At 38.1% G+C, this 17225-nt stretch overlaps 1 protein-coding gene across 1 annotated transcript in view; it reads left to right on the top strand.

Moving 5' to 3' along the window:
* ST18 (ST18 C2H2C-type zinc finger transcription factor) overlaps positions 1 to 17225 on the top strand; it is a 67113-nt gene that overhangs the window by 36976 nt on the left and 12912 nt on the right. Inside the window, exons 9-12 of the mRNA XM_066330975.1 lie at positions 3594 to 3839; positions 9494 to 9609; positions 12824 to 12886; positions 13651 to 13719. Coding sequence (XP_066187072.1) covers positions 3594 to 3839; positions 9494 to 9609; positions 12824 to 12886; positions 13651 to 13719 — 494 coding nt within the window. The remainder of the gene's footprint in view (positions 1 to 3593; positions 3840 to 9493; positions 9610 to 12823; positions 12887 to 13650; positions 13720 to 17225) is intronic.

The raw sequence follows: 17225 nt of genomic DNA, 5'->3' as shown, positions 1-17225 counted from the left end.
ATTTAATTACTGTGTGTGTCATATCATGCTCATTGATTTCTCTTCATTGCTTCAGTGGATATTTTCCTGATTTATACTAGTGTAAATATAAATGTGAGTAAGATCAAAATCAGGCTGCGAAGATTTAAAAAGCTTAAGGCAAACATAAATTAGAAAATAAAAAGAAACATTTTAATTTTTGTTTTGTTTACAGTTTTAAGGGATAATCAGAACAGTTTGCATTGTTTAAGTAGTTGTATTTTAAATATGTCATGATAAATGGATAAATATAGGCCTTTTCACACATGCACTAGAGTCAACAGTAATAAGGTTTCGCCTTCACTGAGGAGAACACAGCCTTTATAAGCCTGAGCTAAGCATAGTAAGTGCCATTTTCTGTCAGCATGTCAGAGCACTGCTTAACATTTTTTCCCATTTGCCATTTTTGTATTTTTAGTTCCATTTAAAAATTAATGTAAAAATAAATGTGGTAAAACAAGAAAAGGAAACATATTGAGAGGAGGGTGGGATCAGAGTAGGAATGTAAACTGGAGCAATAACTCTGACTTCCTTCTTTTTGCTCTGCCATTTGGAGTTTGCTAGGAAGGCACCAAACCAATAGCTCTTTTGTACCATTCTGAGTAAAAGCCATGCTGTAAACGTGTGACCAGTCCTGCAATGGGCAAAGGGGGATATTTTTCCCATGACTTTATTTAATTGTTGTGTGCATCTGTGAGCTCACTTAAACCCCATCTGCACACTACTTCACAAACACACAACCCAGCCTTCCCTGATCAGAATTAGGTATGTGTTGGACAATCCAACTTCTACATGAATGTCAGGAAAGTACTGAGAAAGCTCTAAATATCCATGTTTGTAAATGTTCTGCTTATCAGTCAGAGCTCCTTGTGGAGGCTATTGGTATCTGTTTCTCAGAGAAAATGATTTTCTGATATTATTCTATGCCAAGTTGCATTAAGAAAGGGACCTTGATTGTTTTTGGTCCTTTTTGTTGTTGCTGTTGCCTTCTGAGTAGTTGATATTTTGTCAGTGACAGAGAATCTGCACTATTTATGGGTTTTGCACTATAAAACTACCGCAGCCCAGTCACATGGCTTCCTTTCCTAAGCCATCTGTCACAGAGGTCTGGAATTTTATGTGAATGTTGGTTGTGCAGACTTAACCCAAGTTTTTTTATTATGAAAAATGTCAGCAACTACAATATTTAGCATTTTACTTTACATTGGTCATTAAACTTGATTACTGTAGCTCTGTTTCATTGCTATAGTTACATATCAACTATGAAGCCAAAAAACACTAGGGCGATCATGGCAGAGCTATATTGTCAGATCCTGGAGTGTGTGCTTGGCACTGATATAGTTAATATCTTGGATTTTTGTAACTAAGGTTTATTAATGCTGGTATAAAAATGTATTTGATATTATACAGATGGCATAAGATGTTGTGGTTACTAAGTTATTATCCAGGATAAGCTGCACTGTCAAATTCAGGGCTTAAAACTATCACAGGAGATTAAACTATTTACTAAAAAGGGGCAGAAAGATATAACCAAAGCGTCTTAGTATGAACATATTAGAAGTGTATTTACTTCCCATAAATATAATAAAACATCTCTCTCTTTAAGCTCTGTGATTGAAAATGTGAACTTGGCTATGTGGGAGAAGCAAACATAAGAGGTGCCTGAGTTTCTGAACCAAGGACAAGCAGATGGCTTGGTGGTGCTTTGGTCTAGGTGGGCATCTGTGTCAGGCTCTTGGATGCAAAAGGAAGTCATGCTGGCTGAGTGAAGAGCGATTGCTGGGCCTTAAATTGTCATCTACCACCAGTATTTTCCTTCTGATTCAGAGGGTTTAATCAATCACATTTACCTTTAAATGAGTCATCACTGGCAGTGGTAGAAGACAAGGCTGCATGAAGGGAGCTTGCTTCCTCAGTCCAGCCAGTGTGGCCATGTCACACTTTCAGCACAGGGCAGAACTCTCTGTTTCACAGGGAAGAACTCTTAAGATGCTCAGGAAAGGACAGGTTTTACTGCCTTATCTTTGTCAGTTGAATGGTTGACTAATGCTCCAGCAATATTTAATGGGCAGAAAATGAAAGGGGCTCCTTCTGCCAATGTCTTTCTGAGGAAGAGATATAAGAAAGACAGACAAACCTGCCCCCTGGACATACCAGACTCTTTTCTATTTACAACAGAACATCTAGGTGATTCACTTATGCTATGAGTTTCCTATTACATTACTCAATGTAGGAAATCTTGGCTTATATGACTGTCTCCCACAGTTACACAGCACCAAACACATCTACCCCAAATTCTCAAGCATTACCCTAGCTTTGTGATGATGCAAATTAAAAACAGCGGTGATGACAATAACCGGGAGACAATGAGCAGTGTTAATTACAATATTCTATGTGTAGATCTCTGACATCCCTATTTGTCTCCATAGTCTTTGAATGTTTTCCACCTTATTCAGGAAAACACTGAACTAGACTACCGAGAAGTCCTCCAGAAGCCACATTTCATCTTTTCCCCTACTTGCCTTCAGTAAATGTTGGCAAGAGCAAGGACTGGTCTTATAATCATCCCTATAGAGAAAATACGTCAATATGCTGTATAGCATATTAAGCATGAGGGCAAATTTGTGGTTGCTTACATTAGTAAGATGCAATTTCAGCAGCTTTTTACCACTGCAGGAAGAGGAGTTTTTCCTCTTTTTCTGTGATCAAACAGCATAAGAGAACAGGACCTCTCCTTCCTTAGTTCTTGTACAGCCAAGCAGCATTTGTTCTTGTACAGCCAAGCATGCCCCTTTTTGTGAGCAGGAGAGCTTCTCCCAGACTAGAGAGGTTGGGTATCTCCCCAAACTGCACACACCTCTGCAATCAGAGGCTGCGCTTTGCTGTGCTCCCCAGGAAGCGAAGGGTTTGTTAACTTAGGCAGAATGTCTACATTAGGGAGAACCTCCTCAAGATCCTCCTGCACCCCTCAGCCTGGTGGTCTCAGTGCAGACCTGTGCCTTAGTGGCCCAGTCAAATTATGATAAAGGCAATATGTTATTTCAAGTGATGTAGAAAGCCCTAGTGAAAATTCCTCCTACTGTGCTACTTTTAGATGTATTTCTTTCCCCCTCTTTCCCCCCCTCTATGATGCAGATGTTGTAATGTTTCCAGGATGTGGGGGGAAGGGAGGACGTGTAATAGTAATGCTGTTGATGACCTAAACAATGCATTAATGCTTTTAACTGTGAATTGGGGTCATAGTTCTCTGTAAGAGTGAAAAGATCAAGAAGATTTAAAGCTAAACTTTTTTTAAATAAAACTAGATTTAGGGTGTATAGGTTATGATTTAGTGGCATCTTATTTAAATTCTACTTACTATGTTTAAGCTGAGATGCAGGGATACCATTACTGAAGCTACACTTAAGTCTAAGAGTTGGACATTAACTGACATAAATCGAAAAGCTGGGTTTAGATTCAGATAAATTTAAATAAAAGCATGCATTTATATTTATCCTTTAAAAGCACCACATGGTTATTTTACAGTCTTACCATGTCCATATCTAAACATGTCTCTGTTTCCTGTTGCATGTCAGGGAGCTGAGATAGAAGTGGATGAAAATGGCACACTGGATTTGAGCATGAAAAAGAATCGAAGCCAAGACAAAGTTATGCCTCTCACTTCTTCCAGCACAGCACTTCCCACTCCTTCCTCTTCTCCTTTCAAAGCAAGCAGCATCCTGGTAAATGCAGCCTTCTACCAGGCACTTTGTGAACAGGAAGGCTGGGATACACCAATCAACTACAGCAAGACCCATGGCAGGAAAGAAGAAGAAAAAGAGGTATTTTTTTCAGTTTCTGAGTGACTTTTTCCCTTGGATGAGAGGCCATATGATAGTCTTTAGGACCATCTAGTACAGTTTAAAGGGAATCACTTTCCATAGGTAGAGGCTTATGAACATTGATCTGGTTTTAGTGGTCCCATGGATGGGGTATAAAAAGCCCCTTACCCACTCTGAAAAAATCTTGCTTTCAGAGCCTACTTGTTAATGTCTGTAAGTCTCTAAGGTAAAGGAAACAAAGGTATCCATCATTAGAGTCTGCTTTTTAAATTCTGTTCCTAATGGCTCAATCCTGTAACACAGACACACAAATGGACTAGCAATCACTAGAGAAAAAAAAAAGGAAAAACAAAATAAAAATAACCCAAACAAATAAAATCAAACCAAGACAGTTCTTTCATGCTGAAACAAAAGATAATTTTTCCATACCAACTCTTCAGACTTCTAGATAACTTGCGTTTTAGGCATTAAACTCATGCTTAAACCTTGACTGTAATATTCTTTCGCTGGAAAACTTTTTATTTTGCATACTGCAAGAAATTCCTGCCTCTGAATCTTAGATCTCCAACTTGCAACTTATGCTATCCGACTTCTAGAGTGTCACTTCCAAATCAATAATTGTCTTGATTTTGGTTGTTTCTGTTCTGCTCTTTTATGTCTGTTTACCCTGTCTTGAAAACAAAACATAGTCTATTATGGCCTTTCTTTCCTATTTTTCTACTTTGCTGGCACATTCAAAAATTTTTTTTTTCTCTTGAGCCTTATTTTAAGGATATGGACTGCTTTCATTTTTCTCAAATCAGGAAGGGACCACCAGCTCTTTAAAAGGATGATTAGATGAAGGTTTATGTTTCAGCTTTCAGAAACAAATTAGAAGATGTCCTGGTTGGAAGGTTTTATACTACTCCTTGTTTAGTTTTATAAATCTAATAATATTATTTGATCATTATATTATTATGAAATTATCTTTTGTTCAAATATCAAATCTGACACTTCAAGAAGATATAGATGGGGTAAAGCTATTTACAATTGAGGTTAGGGGATTCAGGTCTCCAATTGAAACCACCTAGAATTAAAAAATATTTCAGTGATTAATCAGTAATTTAGTGAGGAAAAAATCTATCAGCACTGGATAGTGGGTTGTAATGTGTCCACTGTAAAAACTTGCATTTCTTGGAGGCTGGGCTGTCTTGTACTCTTTGCAGTCTCCTCTTTGGAGCTAATGATGATCTTTATCTCACCAATGACAGAACAGTCCCTGTACCAGGGTTTTGGAGTGGGTTTGACATGAAGCAGGAGGTTGAGGGCTCAGGCCCTTCCCCATTCATGTTGCACAATGAGCAAGCTCATCAGCTTTGAGAAGACTGCCCTGCTGCTGGGATCAAGAGGTGTCACAGACATGGCAGGGGACCTGTATTGTCACTCCTCCTCCCTGCTGCCATCACAGCTCAGAGAAAGAGCCAAGACACGAGCACCTCCTCATCCTCCCCCAGTCCATGCCTGTCTTTCACAAGGCTATGATGGATGCCTGCATGTTTCCCAGTCCCTTTCCAACACATGGTATTGGAGGCAGCTAAACTACCCAACGGGACACAATGGCCCAATGCACTCAGGCACTGGTGCCCCTTGCACTCAATGCTCTGACACTGTGCGTTTTGTCCCTAATTGAGGATCTAGCCCCAGATCTCTGCTGTGAGATTTTGCTGTCCCAGGGAGCCTTGATATGTCCAGTGATGTCAGGGCCAGAGGCTCTGTTTTCAAAATCAAAGACTGGCAGTTATCCTTATGCAAAGAAAATGACTGATTATATCTATTTCTAATTCATTGTTATCTGGTTCATATGCACAACAGTTGCTTAATTTTGGTGGTAATTTCCAGAAAATATTGTCTCTCTCTCTCTCAGCAAAATAGCCTGTCCAGATGCCCCCTTAAAAAAAACTGAATTTGGAAAAAGCTCAAAATCTCTCCAAAAGGAAAGCGCTGAGAAATAACTAGAGCTGTCAGTTAGTTCAACTGTCAGTTCTCCAAAGATTTCAGGGCTTAAAAATGTTAAAAGTGCCAGATGCTATTATCTGTTATTCATGTTACCATTATGTTCTGGTCTTTGCTGAAATCAATATAAACTTCCATCTGTACATTAATGGAGTATCATTGCTTGCTTTCTTTCAGTAGTGTGCATGCATGAATACACACATGCTCTTTGCAGGAAATAGCAGTGCTTGGACCAATTGGGCTGGTTCTGATTTTTCTTTTAGTCTGAAATACTTTAGATTTTAATAGCATTTAACTATAAATCCATTCAAATGGAAAAGGAAAAATTATACATACAGTTGGGCTTGACTAGCTGTAATGATCATCACATAACATACCAGAAAGAGAGAAGTGCTAAAGGTGTTTTCCCAAAGGATTATCTTTCCCTCTAAAGATAAACAGCTGGAGAAGCTCACAAGCCAAGACACGATGTTCTACTTTTAGTCTTAAGTGCAGAGGATCAAAAAGTATTTGCTCTTTATTTCTGATATTCTGTGTTTCAGACAGATGCAACCCCTTTTGGGCCACATGTAATGATGTAAGGTTCTAGAAAGGCAGAGTTTCAGTATTGCTTTGTCTACATTTCCTTTGCACTGTCCTGATTTTGGAGCTTCTACATATATGAAGATTTTATGCTGCTTGAATAACACCAAGTGTCCCTCAAGGAACTAAGAAAATGCTGAAGAAGTCACCTGTTTTAATGTCTATATATCTCACTTACTCCTAGGAAATATACTAGGAAAAAAAACCTGTATAAAATTGTTGATGTTTCTGTATGTACGTGTGTGTATACCTTTAGTTTAAAAAAATTACAAATCTTAATAGCTCAGGTCAGGAAATTCACCATTAAAATTTGAAAAAAAAACCCTAATTATTTGAAGATAGAAAATTAAAATGCTGTGATTCTAATCCTTCTAATATCAGTTATACTGGTGGCTGTAGGTGTACTCCTGTCAGTCTTCACCATGAAATCTCGGTTTTATTAAATGACTCAGCGAAATGAAGCTGTGACCTGCAATACTGTAGAATTTTGTCAAGCCTTGGATATACATAACTCTCCATCAGTCTGCTCTGTCCAGCGGGCATCAGACAGTTACATGATGAATTACACTCTCCCCCGCCCCCACCCAACACACACGAAGTTTCTGGTCCATCACCAGAGAGAGACCAGGATATCTTTCATTTAAAATAAGGAACACAAGTTACACATATGAAAATATTAACACATCCTACAGCACAAACAGTTATGGCTACTCTGGTGTGCTGCAGGTGCATCCTGAGGTGCACCCAGATTAGGATCATAGTGATGAACTAGAGGGTCCTTTTTACCACCCCCTGCTCCAGGCAGCTCTCAGAAGTGGAAAACGCTGCTGCATGCCTGGTTTCAATACATAGGGACCAGGCAAGGCATGCTTTAAATTTTTAGGAACATCACATCAGTTCAGTGACACAGATGTAGCCTGGCAGAGTTAGTTGTTACATGGGAAACTGATATGACACCCTTCTTTAACATTTCTTAAATTAAGTGGAAAACATTTTACCTGCGTTTTTTGAAGTTATTTTGACATCTGATCTGATCCCTTCCAGCTGGAAACAGGGGGTTAGCATTTTTTGTTGTTTCTTTGGGGAGCTTTTGATTTTTACAGTAACTTGTACCAGTGATGATCCCTGCTTGTACTTCTGTGTTTGTAAGAAAGGTAGGTCAGAATTTGTGGACAGAAGTAGTCAGGAATTCAAACAGCCATGACAAAGTCACCACTATATGCCACTTCCAAAATCACCCCTATATGCTAACGGGAACAAGATCTTGATCTTGAACAGAGCTGACATCCATTTTTCTACTTCTACATTTTAGCATTTTAGTTTCCATGTCTGAAAGACTTTCAATCATTCATTATTTCTGTACTAACATTTTATCAAGACCTTCTGTAGTTGCTAATTTTCACTATTGCTCCTTATTCGAGGTTCTCCTTCAGAAATATAGTTCCCCAAGCCTGAAATAAAGTTCTCCCATTTATTTAAAATAATTACTCATTAATTACTATGAAGGAATGTTCATTAAAGATGAATATATGTATTTTTACTTTCTATATTTGTAGCAGATTAGATTATCCCCAAACAAATTAATCTCACAAATGTTTGAATGTTGAAAATGGTTGAAAAAATCAGTAGTAATTGATACAGCAATAATATGGCATCGTTTCTATATGTATGTGAAGCGTGAGTTACAGTAGGCAGTAGGTAGCCAGTAGCAGAAAGCAGAAGAAAGTCGTATTGAGGATCCAGCCTCCAAACAGGCAAAGAGGAGCTGCCAGAATTGAGGACCATATGGAAGCTTTATCAGAAGAAACACCCCTCAGAGCTTACAAGACCCAGGAGGCAGAAACTCCATTTTCAGTCCAGATTCGACTCAGCCCTGCACTCTGTGTTCACAGCTCTGCAGACAACCCTGCTCCTCTGTCCTGGCATGTTTGTCAGCTGCACAAGCCCAGAGCATCCATGGCACCAGCACTGTGAGTTTAGCAGAGGCTGGGACCTTCCCCTCTCAACCACAAGCAGCAGTTTCCACTCCCACAGATGGTAATCTCTGGGAAACACCTGAGTATTGGAATGGAATCACAAAACCAATATGAAGTCCAAGAAGGAATTAATAGAGGTCTGATAATTGATGCTATAAGCTTTGGAGAATTTTCAAATGATAAAATAGATACAGAGCATCCTTTCAAAAAGAGAACACTTATCTTTCATAAAGACAATAATAATTGCAGGCATTAAGTCCCCAAACAGGATAAACCAAGCTATTTTGAAGTGGTCAAAGAAGATTTTTTCAGGAAAAAAAATGTAATTTCCTTCCAGGACTCGGAGTTTCCAAAATGCCTTCTCAAGGGAGTGAATGCTCGTGAGTCATACCATCCACCAAACTGCATGGTAGCAGTGATGATTTTGATCTGCAAATAGTAGAAATCAAGAACTACCCTTAGCAGCCTGCTATTAAGAAAACTTCAAAGTCTTTTGTTCCTCATTTTTTTTATTTAGCAAGAATTTGCTCTTTCAATAAGGAGACAGGACATTCCACTCCACAGACCTAAAAAATTTGCCTTTCCATTTGCGTATGTAAATAACACTTTTTCAAATTTATGGTTGCAATTTTGTAATTTATGGTGAAATGGTCACCACTTCAATTATATTCAAAAGTCAGCAATGTGCTTACACAACAAATAAAAGAGCATAACTGCCAAAGTCTTGTTTGACTCTACCAACAACCAGTTTTCTTTTCCCTTCTCTGTCTACTTTTCTTTGGCCTTTATCAGCATCTTATAAAACGAACACAAATTTCTCCTATATATGGCTTAAACTGGCATCTGATTTCAGAAATATTTACATGGCACTTTTATAAATCTGCCTTTAATGACCTAAAATTAGGATATACTGAACTTTCTTAATTTATCTCCATAATTTCTTTTTAATTTTTAATTATTTTTAATTTCTTTGCTTTTTTTTTAAGTTTATTTTTTTAAAAGTTTTACAAGAGGTTCTCTTCTTGCCATGGAAAATTGTTTTGTGAATCTGTGGGACGACTAGAAGAGAGAAGCCTTTTGTTACATTCTCATCTAATATTTCAGAAAGATCCAGTGGGCTCTCCAGAAAACATGGAGGAAAAGAAGTACCCAGGAGATGTGTCCATACCGAGTCCTAAACCCAAGCTCCATTCAAGAGATCTCAAAAAGGAACTCATCACGTGAGTCACAAAAAATGCTGCATTTTCCTTTGCCCTGGTAAAAACTGGCTATGCTGCTGTTCTGACTTCTGTTTCGAAGTAGATTTGCAAGACCTGAGCAGGGATACTTGCACAATTCACTGCCTGTATTTAGTTCCACGTCGTGGGTGTGCAGACATGAGGTTTGGAGCTGCAAAAAGCCAGAATGTGCCTGGGGGTCTGGATAGATTAATGACTAAATTAATACTGGCTGCAACCCCTTATTCCTCAGACAGATAGGTAACAAGTGGACAACGAAGTGGCTCCTTCTGCAAAACACAGTTTCATCCCTCGCTACAGATTGGCTGTGCTAATGCTTGCATAATCAAATAAGCTTTAACTGAACAATTGTCATTTTAGATCCATTGCTTAGAGCTTGTGTAGGAGCAGTCAGGATTTCTCAGACAGAAAACATGCAGAGTTCATAAAAAGACAAAATACAAGACAGAAAGGCATTTTCCAGCCTGTAGGAAATGTCCTTTATCTGCTTCCTTCCAAGCAGAATTAATTATCAGTCCTGCTGAAAATCCAGTGGCAGTAGAAATTCATGCCCTAGGACTATAGGCTAATACTCTCTTTTCACAATTAGCAAGATGCACTTGCTCTGTGTTAAGTTCCAAAACTTTACTGTCTAGAACTCAAATAGACCCTATTAAATCTGTCTGCACACAACAGCTTGTTTCAGTTTAGAATTGTTCGCAAAAATTGTCCCAAGCAGCTCATAACACAAGTCACTTTTTAAAAATCTCATCTATGCTCTTCACAAAATCTCTTTGGGTTCACATTAATACCATTTTGATATTAACCCAGAGTTTTCACTGTAATCGTCAACTAGGACTCAGCATTTATGGCACTTTTCTTTTTGTCCCAAGCCAGAGCAGGTCTCTTGGACAAGTGTGGTCCATATCACTTAGTGGTGATAGCCCATAACATATCACTGCAGACTCACCCATAAAGAAACGAGTCACATCCCCCCAGCTTGTGACCTGCTCTCTGGACTCGGTAGCACTAAAGCAGTTAGAGCTGTCTCTAGAATTTACATTTCCCTGGGGCAAACTGCTGTGAAGAGAGATTCTTTCCCCTCATGTCATGCAGTCTGCATGTTGTCTACTCACCACATTATATCTGCAGTCGTAGTTCATGACCTAAATTGCTACAGGTCAAGTTGTTTTGCCTCATCTTCTAAAACAAATGCATACAAAAATCACTGAGAGTTTATTTGCTGAAGACTAATGGCTTTTCTTTTGCAGTATTTATTCCTTTGTGATAGTGACCTGTTTTGAGATACCTGTAATATACTTTTCTACTCTCCTAAATAATAACACCAAAGTATTTACTAGGGCAATGAAGAGCTTAGAGTGGTTTTACTCTGCTATATTCAAATAGTATCTAAAACAGGTATCTAAAATGCATTGTGCCCAAAATTAAATAAGGAATAGTTTTAATTCATCAGAAGAATTCATAGGCAATATAGGAATCAGATTACATTCCTGTGATCCCACCGAGCTCAGATATTTTACCGAACAATTCAGTACAGTTGGCTCCATCATGAGGAAGCTTTTAAAATGACATAGGCAGTTGCAGAGAAAAAATTTTGAACGTGGTTAGCACAGTTGGAGCGAACTACTGTATGAACACAACCATCTAGCATGTGCTTTCTATTTCTCCATATTAATTCTGTTGGCTGTAGCAGCATCGCTTAGGTTGAAATGAGCTGTGAAAATGAGGCTGATGTCTTCCTAAGGCTTTTTTACAGATTTGAAAACTTCCTAGTATTCTGCCAGCTCAGAGAGGATAGCCAGGTGAGCATCTCATGCACACCTTTTTCATTCACATGGAGCACTAGCTAACAGCTTTTGTGCAGCATCTGCTTGCCCTTTTAATCCATATTCCCAGTGATAGAAAATCAGCTTTTTATAAGGCAACTCTGCAGGGTTAGTGTTAGAGTGTTTTAAAGTACTATAAAATGTATATTTAATTCACCTCCCCCTCCATGCACAAGTTGCATTTCTTGGTGTCTTTACCCTTTTGCAGAGGACTGTATCCCAGTTTGATAAATAACTCCAGTGTTACAACTAAAGAAAGGCTGAGGAAAAAGAGAAGCTGTAACATCTTCTCCAGGACAAGCATACCTCCATCTCTTGGTTTAAATGAGTATATCTGTCCTGTTAAATGTACACCATTGTCTTGGTTCCAGCCAGGACAGGATCAAATTTGGCAGTAGCCAGGAGGTAGGGTAGCTGGGACCTGGGGGTTATTCTATAACCTCACCCAGGGAGCAGGTTTTCCTCCCAGTCAAGTAAGCTTGGCAAAGGGAGCAGTTGGGTAACACAAACTGTTCTGTTCTGAGCTATCATTTGCCCGTCTTGTGCACTTCTGGATATTTTTTGCTGTTCCCATTCATTTTGTTATCTCATTGCTATTTGCAGTAAATTGTTCTTATCTCAAGATGTGACTTTCATCTTTTGTGCCTCCAATTCTACTCTCCAGCCTGCCACAGAGGAAGGAGGAAGGGGGGGTGAGCAAGCAGCCTATGGTTTGGAGAGTCTTCTTGGGAACACTAATCTGCAGAGTACCATTCCCAAACCTCAACAACCACCCTTGTATCACTTCTCAGTTCCACTGAGAAACAGCTTGAGAAAGTTTTGTTCTCTTTTGGAACTTCAGATGTGTGATATTGATGTGCTTGCTGTTCTGCAAGCAACCCTAACACCTTTCTCACTTTTATCAGTAAATAAATATTGAATATGTTTCTTAAAAAGGTGCCTTTATTTTAGTCAGAAAAGAAAAGAATTATTTTAAATATCACTGCTCTCTGGCCTCCAGTATGTTATCAGAAACTTCAGCTCCAACATTTATGAATTGCTGTGAAAGTTTTGTGCTAATAATAAAACAGTCTTTTTAAGAACCCACTTTGTAAGCAAAATACTTATGTAAAGGTGACACTACACAGATAAAAAAATAAGGGTTTGAATTAATTGCATTTTGGAAACAGGAGAAATTCTTTCCCTCTGTGCTTCAAGAAATAATTAAAAAACAAAAGTGAAGCTTTTTTCTAGATTTCTGCAGTGTCGTGACAGTGTGTAATGATGAACGTGATTATCCCAAGGATCATTACATAATTAACTACAGAGTATGATGAGCTATGGGGCGTATTATATATACTCTAATTTCTCATTCCTTCTTCTTTGCATAGCTGTCCAACCCCAGGATGTGATGGTAGCGGCCATGTAACAGGAAACTATGCCTCACACCGCAGGTAAGAAACAACAGGAAGCCTAAAACAGGAAATAGAGCTGCTTCTAGCTCTTGCCATCTTTGAACCTTTTTGTACTAACCATGGATAAGTATTCAAAAGCAATTTGCAGAAAATAATCCTCGGAGAAATGTGGTTGTTTTTTCTGGTTTTGTTATATTTGTGAAGGTCTGGGCTTAATATACTGAGGCAGTTAAATATCATATGCTTATTACTGTTGCTGCATTTCTCAGCTGAGACCTGAAGATAAGTCATTTAGTGAAGTTTGCATTTTCCTGAGTGTACAAGCAGTCTCTATACAGATGCTGTTGCATGTGATTATAAACGAGGTTTCTGCATACCTCTCTATGAATGGCTTTGAAAAGATAACCTGAGGATATTAAGTATTTTCCTCAAAATAACCTACTGTCAACCTAGGTGTTGAAACAATAATTTCCTGCTTTTCCCTTGGGAGCAGAATGGAAGTTTTTTTCTGCTTTCTACCAACTACATGGACCAGATCCTCTAGCTGTCCTTCTTATAGGAAACATAAAGGGTGGATTCTGTGTACCATTGTCCCCCCCATAGCAAATTTACAGGGGCTAGAAAGCTTTTTTTAGTGATTTAAGAACCACAGCCTTGTGTTGTCTGGTCCTTCTTTGCCAAGAATAATATTTGAGAGTATAATTTTAACTAATATAAATCAAAGATTGTCTGGATGTTGCTGTTTCTGATAAAAATAAATCCTTTGGTTCAGTAAAATATTTCACATCAGGTTTTCTTTTCAGTGTTTCTGGGTGTCCATTAGCTGACAAGACATTAAAATCTCTTATGGCTGCTAACTCTCAGGAGCTCAAGTAAGTATTGACAATAGCACAAGTATTATTGTTTTTTATCTTTGACAAACATGTTCCCTATGTTATTGAAGTTGTAAATTTGAATTGCTCTGAGCGGTATCAAATCTTTGTCTGAAAAGTGTAGTGAATTGGTTTGAAAGCTTCTGAGTGAAATAAAGTTTACTTTCCTCCATTTTTCCTTCTTCATTCTTGTACTCCTTCATTTTCATTAATTAATCAAGACCTGAGGGGGGACAAAGATTGTAAACACTAGGAAAGATGCTGTTTTCTCAGTATTTCCCAATCAGAAAGGAATAGAAAATATCTAGTATGTAGGACTGATCTGGCAACTGATCCAGATAGAAATAATTGGAATTATTCAGATAGAAGTAAATCTAGTTAGAATAAACCTAAAAATGAGACCAGAATACCTGTAAATCCTTTTTTATTATTCACTACCCTATACTATGTGTTTAATGTCACTGAAGCAGACATCAAGTCATATGATTTTGTGCTGGCATAATTCTCACCATGAAATGTCACTTACAAAAGGTCTGTGCAGGCTTTGCTATATAGACAGATGTATAGGGACATATGAATATTTCAAAAATCTGTAGTCAAGAGAGGCACTGGCAACCAGTCATCTAGTTATTGAATTGGCTTTGTCAATAAGGATGTGGGGAAAAGGGAAGGATAATTAGAGTTCTTTCATAGCTTTCTCTCTGCAACTTGTAAATTGGATCCCATAATAGATGGCTTGGAAAAACTCATGAATGCATGCAAAAAGGGGAGAACCCCGTGACTGTCCTTTCTGTCCTTTAAGTTCATCCTTAATCCAGATAGAAGAAAAAAAAGTCTGATCATGGTAATATTTTCCTTTTTCTAATCGTATTAATAGCAGAAGTGACTACATTTAGGCTTGGCACAGTTTGGCTTCCCCTGATCAAATGTTAGTGGTCTTATTCCCCAGCCTTACAACTTAAGTTATAATTGAAATGCTGAACCGATGGTAGCTATGAAACTGAATGTACAGGACATGCAGCAAAATAGCAAAGTAAGACCATTTATACAGGCAGCTGTCCAAAGCAGTTCGTAAAGCCAGTAGATAAACTGGCACATTGGCAGAATGCTTCATTTTCTGACATGTCTGATTCTCAAAGGTATAAAATGTAGGTTTAGTTTGTTTTAAAAGAGCAGAATGGCTAGCAAGGAACTGACTTGCAAAATTGCTGACAAATTTGAAGTCATTTGCTGAGTCATATATATTTGTCCCTGCTTTTATTGGCTTTCTGCCATGCAAAGACACTCACACAAATATTTTGAATAGTTGCTCCTCATGCATCACCCCCCCCCACCCCATTCATGTGTGAATAAGTAAATTTGCATACCAATATGGTTATTTTTCCACTAAAGCTTCGAGAGTTTTGGTCATGCCATAAGGAAAGAGGAGCAACAGCATATGACTTAAATGACAAACTGCACACTGTACGCCATGTATAATAAGTGAGTTGTGAAAGACAAAGTCAAAGTTCATGGACATTTCACAGACAGAAATATGTTGCATAACGCAGTTAGCATTTAATTTCAATTAACTAAAAAAAGAGCAAAAATCAAAATCTGTTCACAGACAATTCGTAAAAGGAAAAAAGGCTAAATAAAATTATTTTTCACAAATGTAGCACCTTAATTTAGGCTCCTGCAAACATAGTTCAGGTGATATTTTGAACAAAACTCTGCTTCTGTCTAAATTAAATCTTATTCCAAAATGCTGCATACATGCTTTTGCTGGTATAGTGATATCAATAGTTAATTTTAACATTGCTGTGTGAGCAGAGGGCATAAACGCTCATAAAATCAGGCCAGGAAAGTACCCTCATGTAGTTAGGCATGAATATGAAAAAGCTGTGTATTTTTTCCAAATGTTATTCGTGTTTAATTTGCCAGAATCAAGATAAGATTTTGGCTTTAATTATGAAACTCTATGCCAGCAAAGATACAAGGCTTCCATGTGATCCACAGTTTGGAAATAAGGAAGATCTGCTCAGAAAATGGGCCTGCAATTCAGATTCCAGAAAATTTCTATATGAGGATTCTTACTTCTCAGAACAATCTGAGGTGGTCCATTTAAAACATAGTGAGGCTGGTGATGACTCAGATTTTAAAGCTAAAACAGATAATTGTGGCAGATATCCTATTTAATCAAAGAGTTTGGTTTTCAAGACTTAAGTAATTTTAAATGTGTACTTTAGAGAGGTATTTACTTAAAATTCAGAAACTTCTAGGAATATATGATCAGTCCTATCCTTAGACTGGTTTTTGCAGTAGTTAAGTGTCAGTTTTTTAGGAGAGATTTGAGCAGTTTTTCTACACAAATTCAATGTGTAGAACAATGATACTGGTTTATATTCCACAGGAAATATAACAAATTTCAAAAGATGGTTTTTCATCTGACCTCTATGGGCTTGCCTTAAGTACAGTTCATATCCAACACCTCTGCTGAGCTTTTGAGGGAGAAAATGTACCAGAAGTGCTCCTAAACATTCAGCTCAGTGTTTAAATTTTACATGCAGTTGTAGTTCATCTTCCTAAAGATAAAGCAATCCTCTTGGTGAAAGGGACAAAATAGGAGGCACTCAATGCCCATTTGTAAGAGTTTATATGTGAAATCACTGAGAGATGTATTTTTGAATAACAAATTTGGAAGAATTGAAAAAGAACTTGTAACCTACACCCACATGAGGGTTGGCATCTCTTAATTTGACATCCTGAGACCTCTGGGTCTTTGATGTAAATCTTATTTTCTTGACTCTGCACAGGAATCCATTATCCCTAAACTGGGATAGCAGTCCAAACACCACTTAAAAGCTGATGAACTTCCACAACATTACTGAATGCAAGACGATAGATTTTTGGTGTATTTTGTGTTCTGGAATTTCACAATCCATACAAAGATATAACCAATATTTAGAAAACCCAACCCAGTGGTCAAGATTAAATCCTGTTAATAAAGCCATTTACTTATTTGTCAGTAGCCCACCTTTTACAATTTCATTAGCACTGACAATATCTCAGCCTCAGATCTTCAGTGACCTCCAGAACAGCTTGGACTCCAATCCAGCTGGAAATCTGTCTGCTGCCAGAAGTGGTAAATACACACGGGGTGATATAAAATTTAGTTCAGTGGTCAAGATTAAATCCTGTTAATAAAGCCATTTACTTATTTGTCAGTAGCCCACCTTTTACAATTTCATTAGCACTGACAATATCTCAGCCTCAGATCTTCAGTGACCTCCAGAACAGCTTGGACTCCAATCCAGCTGGAAATCTGTCTGCTGCCAGAAGTGGTAAATACACACGGGGTGATATAAAATTTAGTTCAGTGGTCAAGATTAAATCCTGTTAATAAAGCCATTTACTTATTTGTCAGTAGCCCACCTTTTACAATTTCATTAGCACTGACAATATCTCAGCCTCAGATCTTCAGTGACCTCCAGAACAGCTTGGACTCCAATCCAGCTGGAAATCTG

The sequence above is a fragment of the Sylvia atricapilla genome, chromosome 1, assembly GCF_009819655.1.
Source record: "Sylvia atricapilla isolate bSylAtr1 chromosome 1, bSylAtr1.pri, whole genome shotgun sequence".
Classification (NCBI taxonomy): domain Eukaryota; kingdom Metazoa; phylum Chordata; class Aves; order Passeriformes; family Sylviidae; genus Sylvia; species Sylvia atricapilla.
The sequence above is the reverse complement of the archived record's forward strand: the minus strand, read 5'-3'. Positions and strand labels throughout refer to the sequence as shown.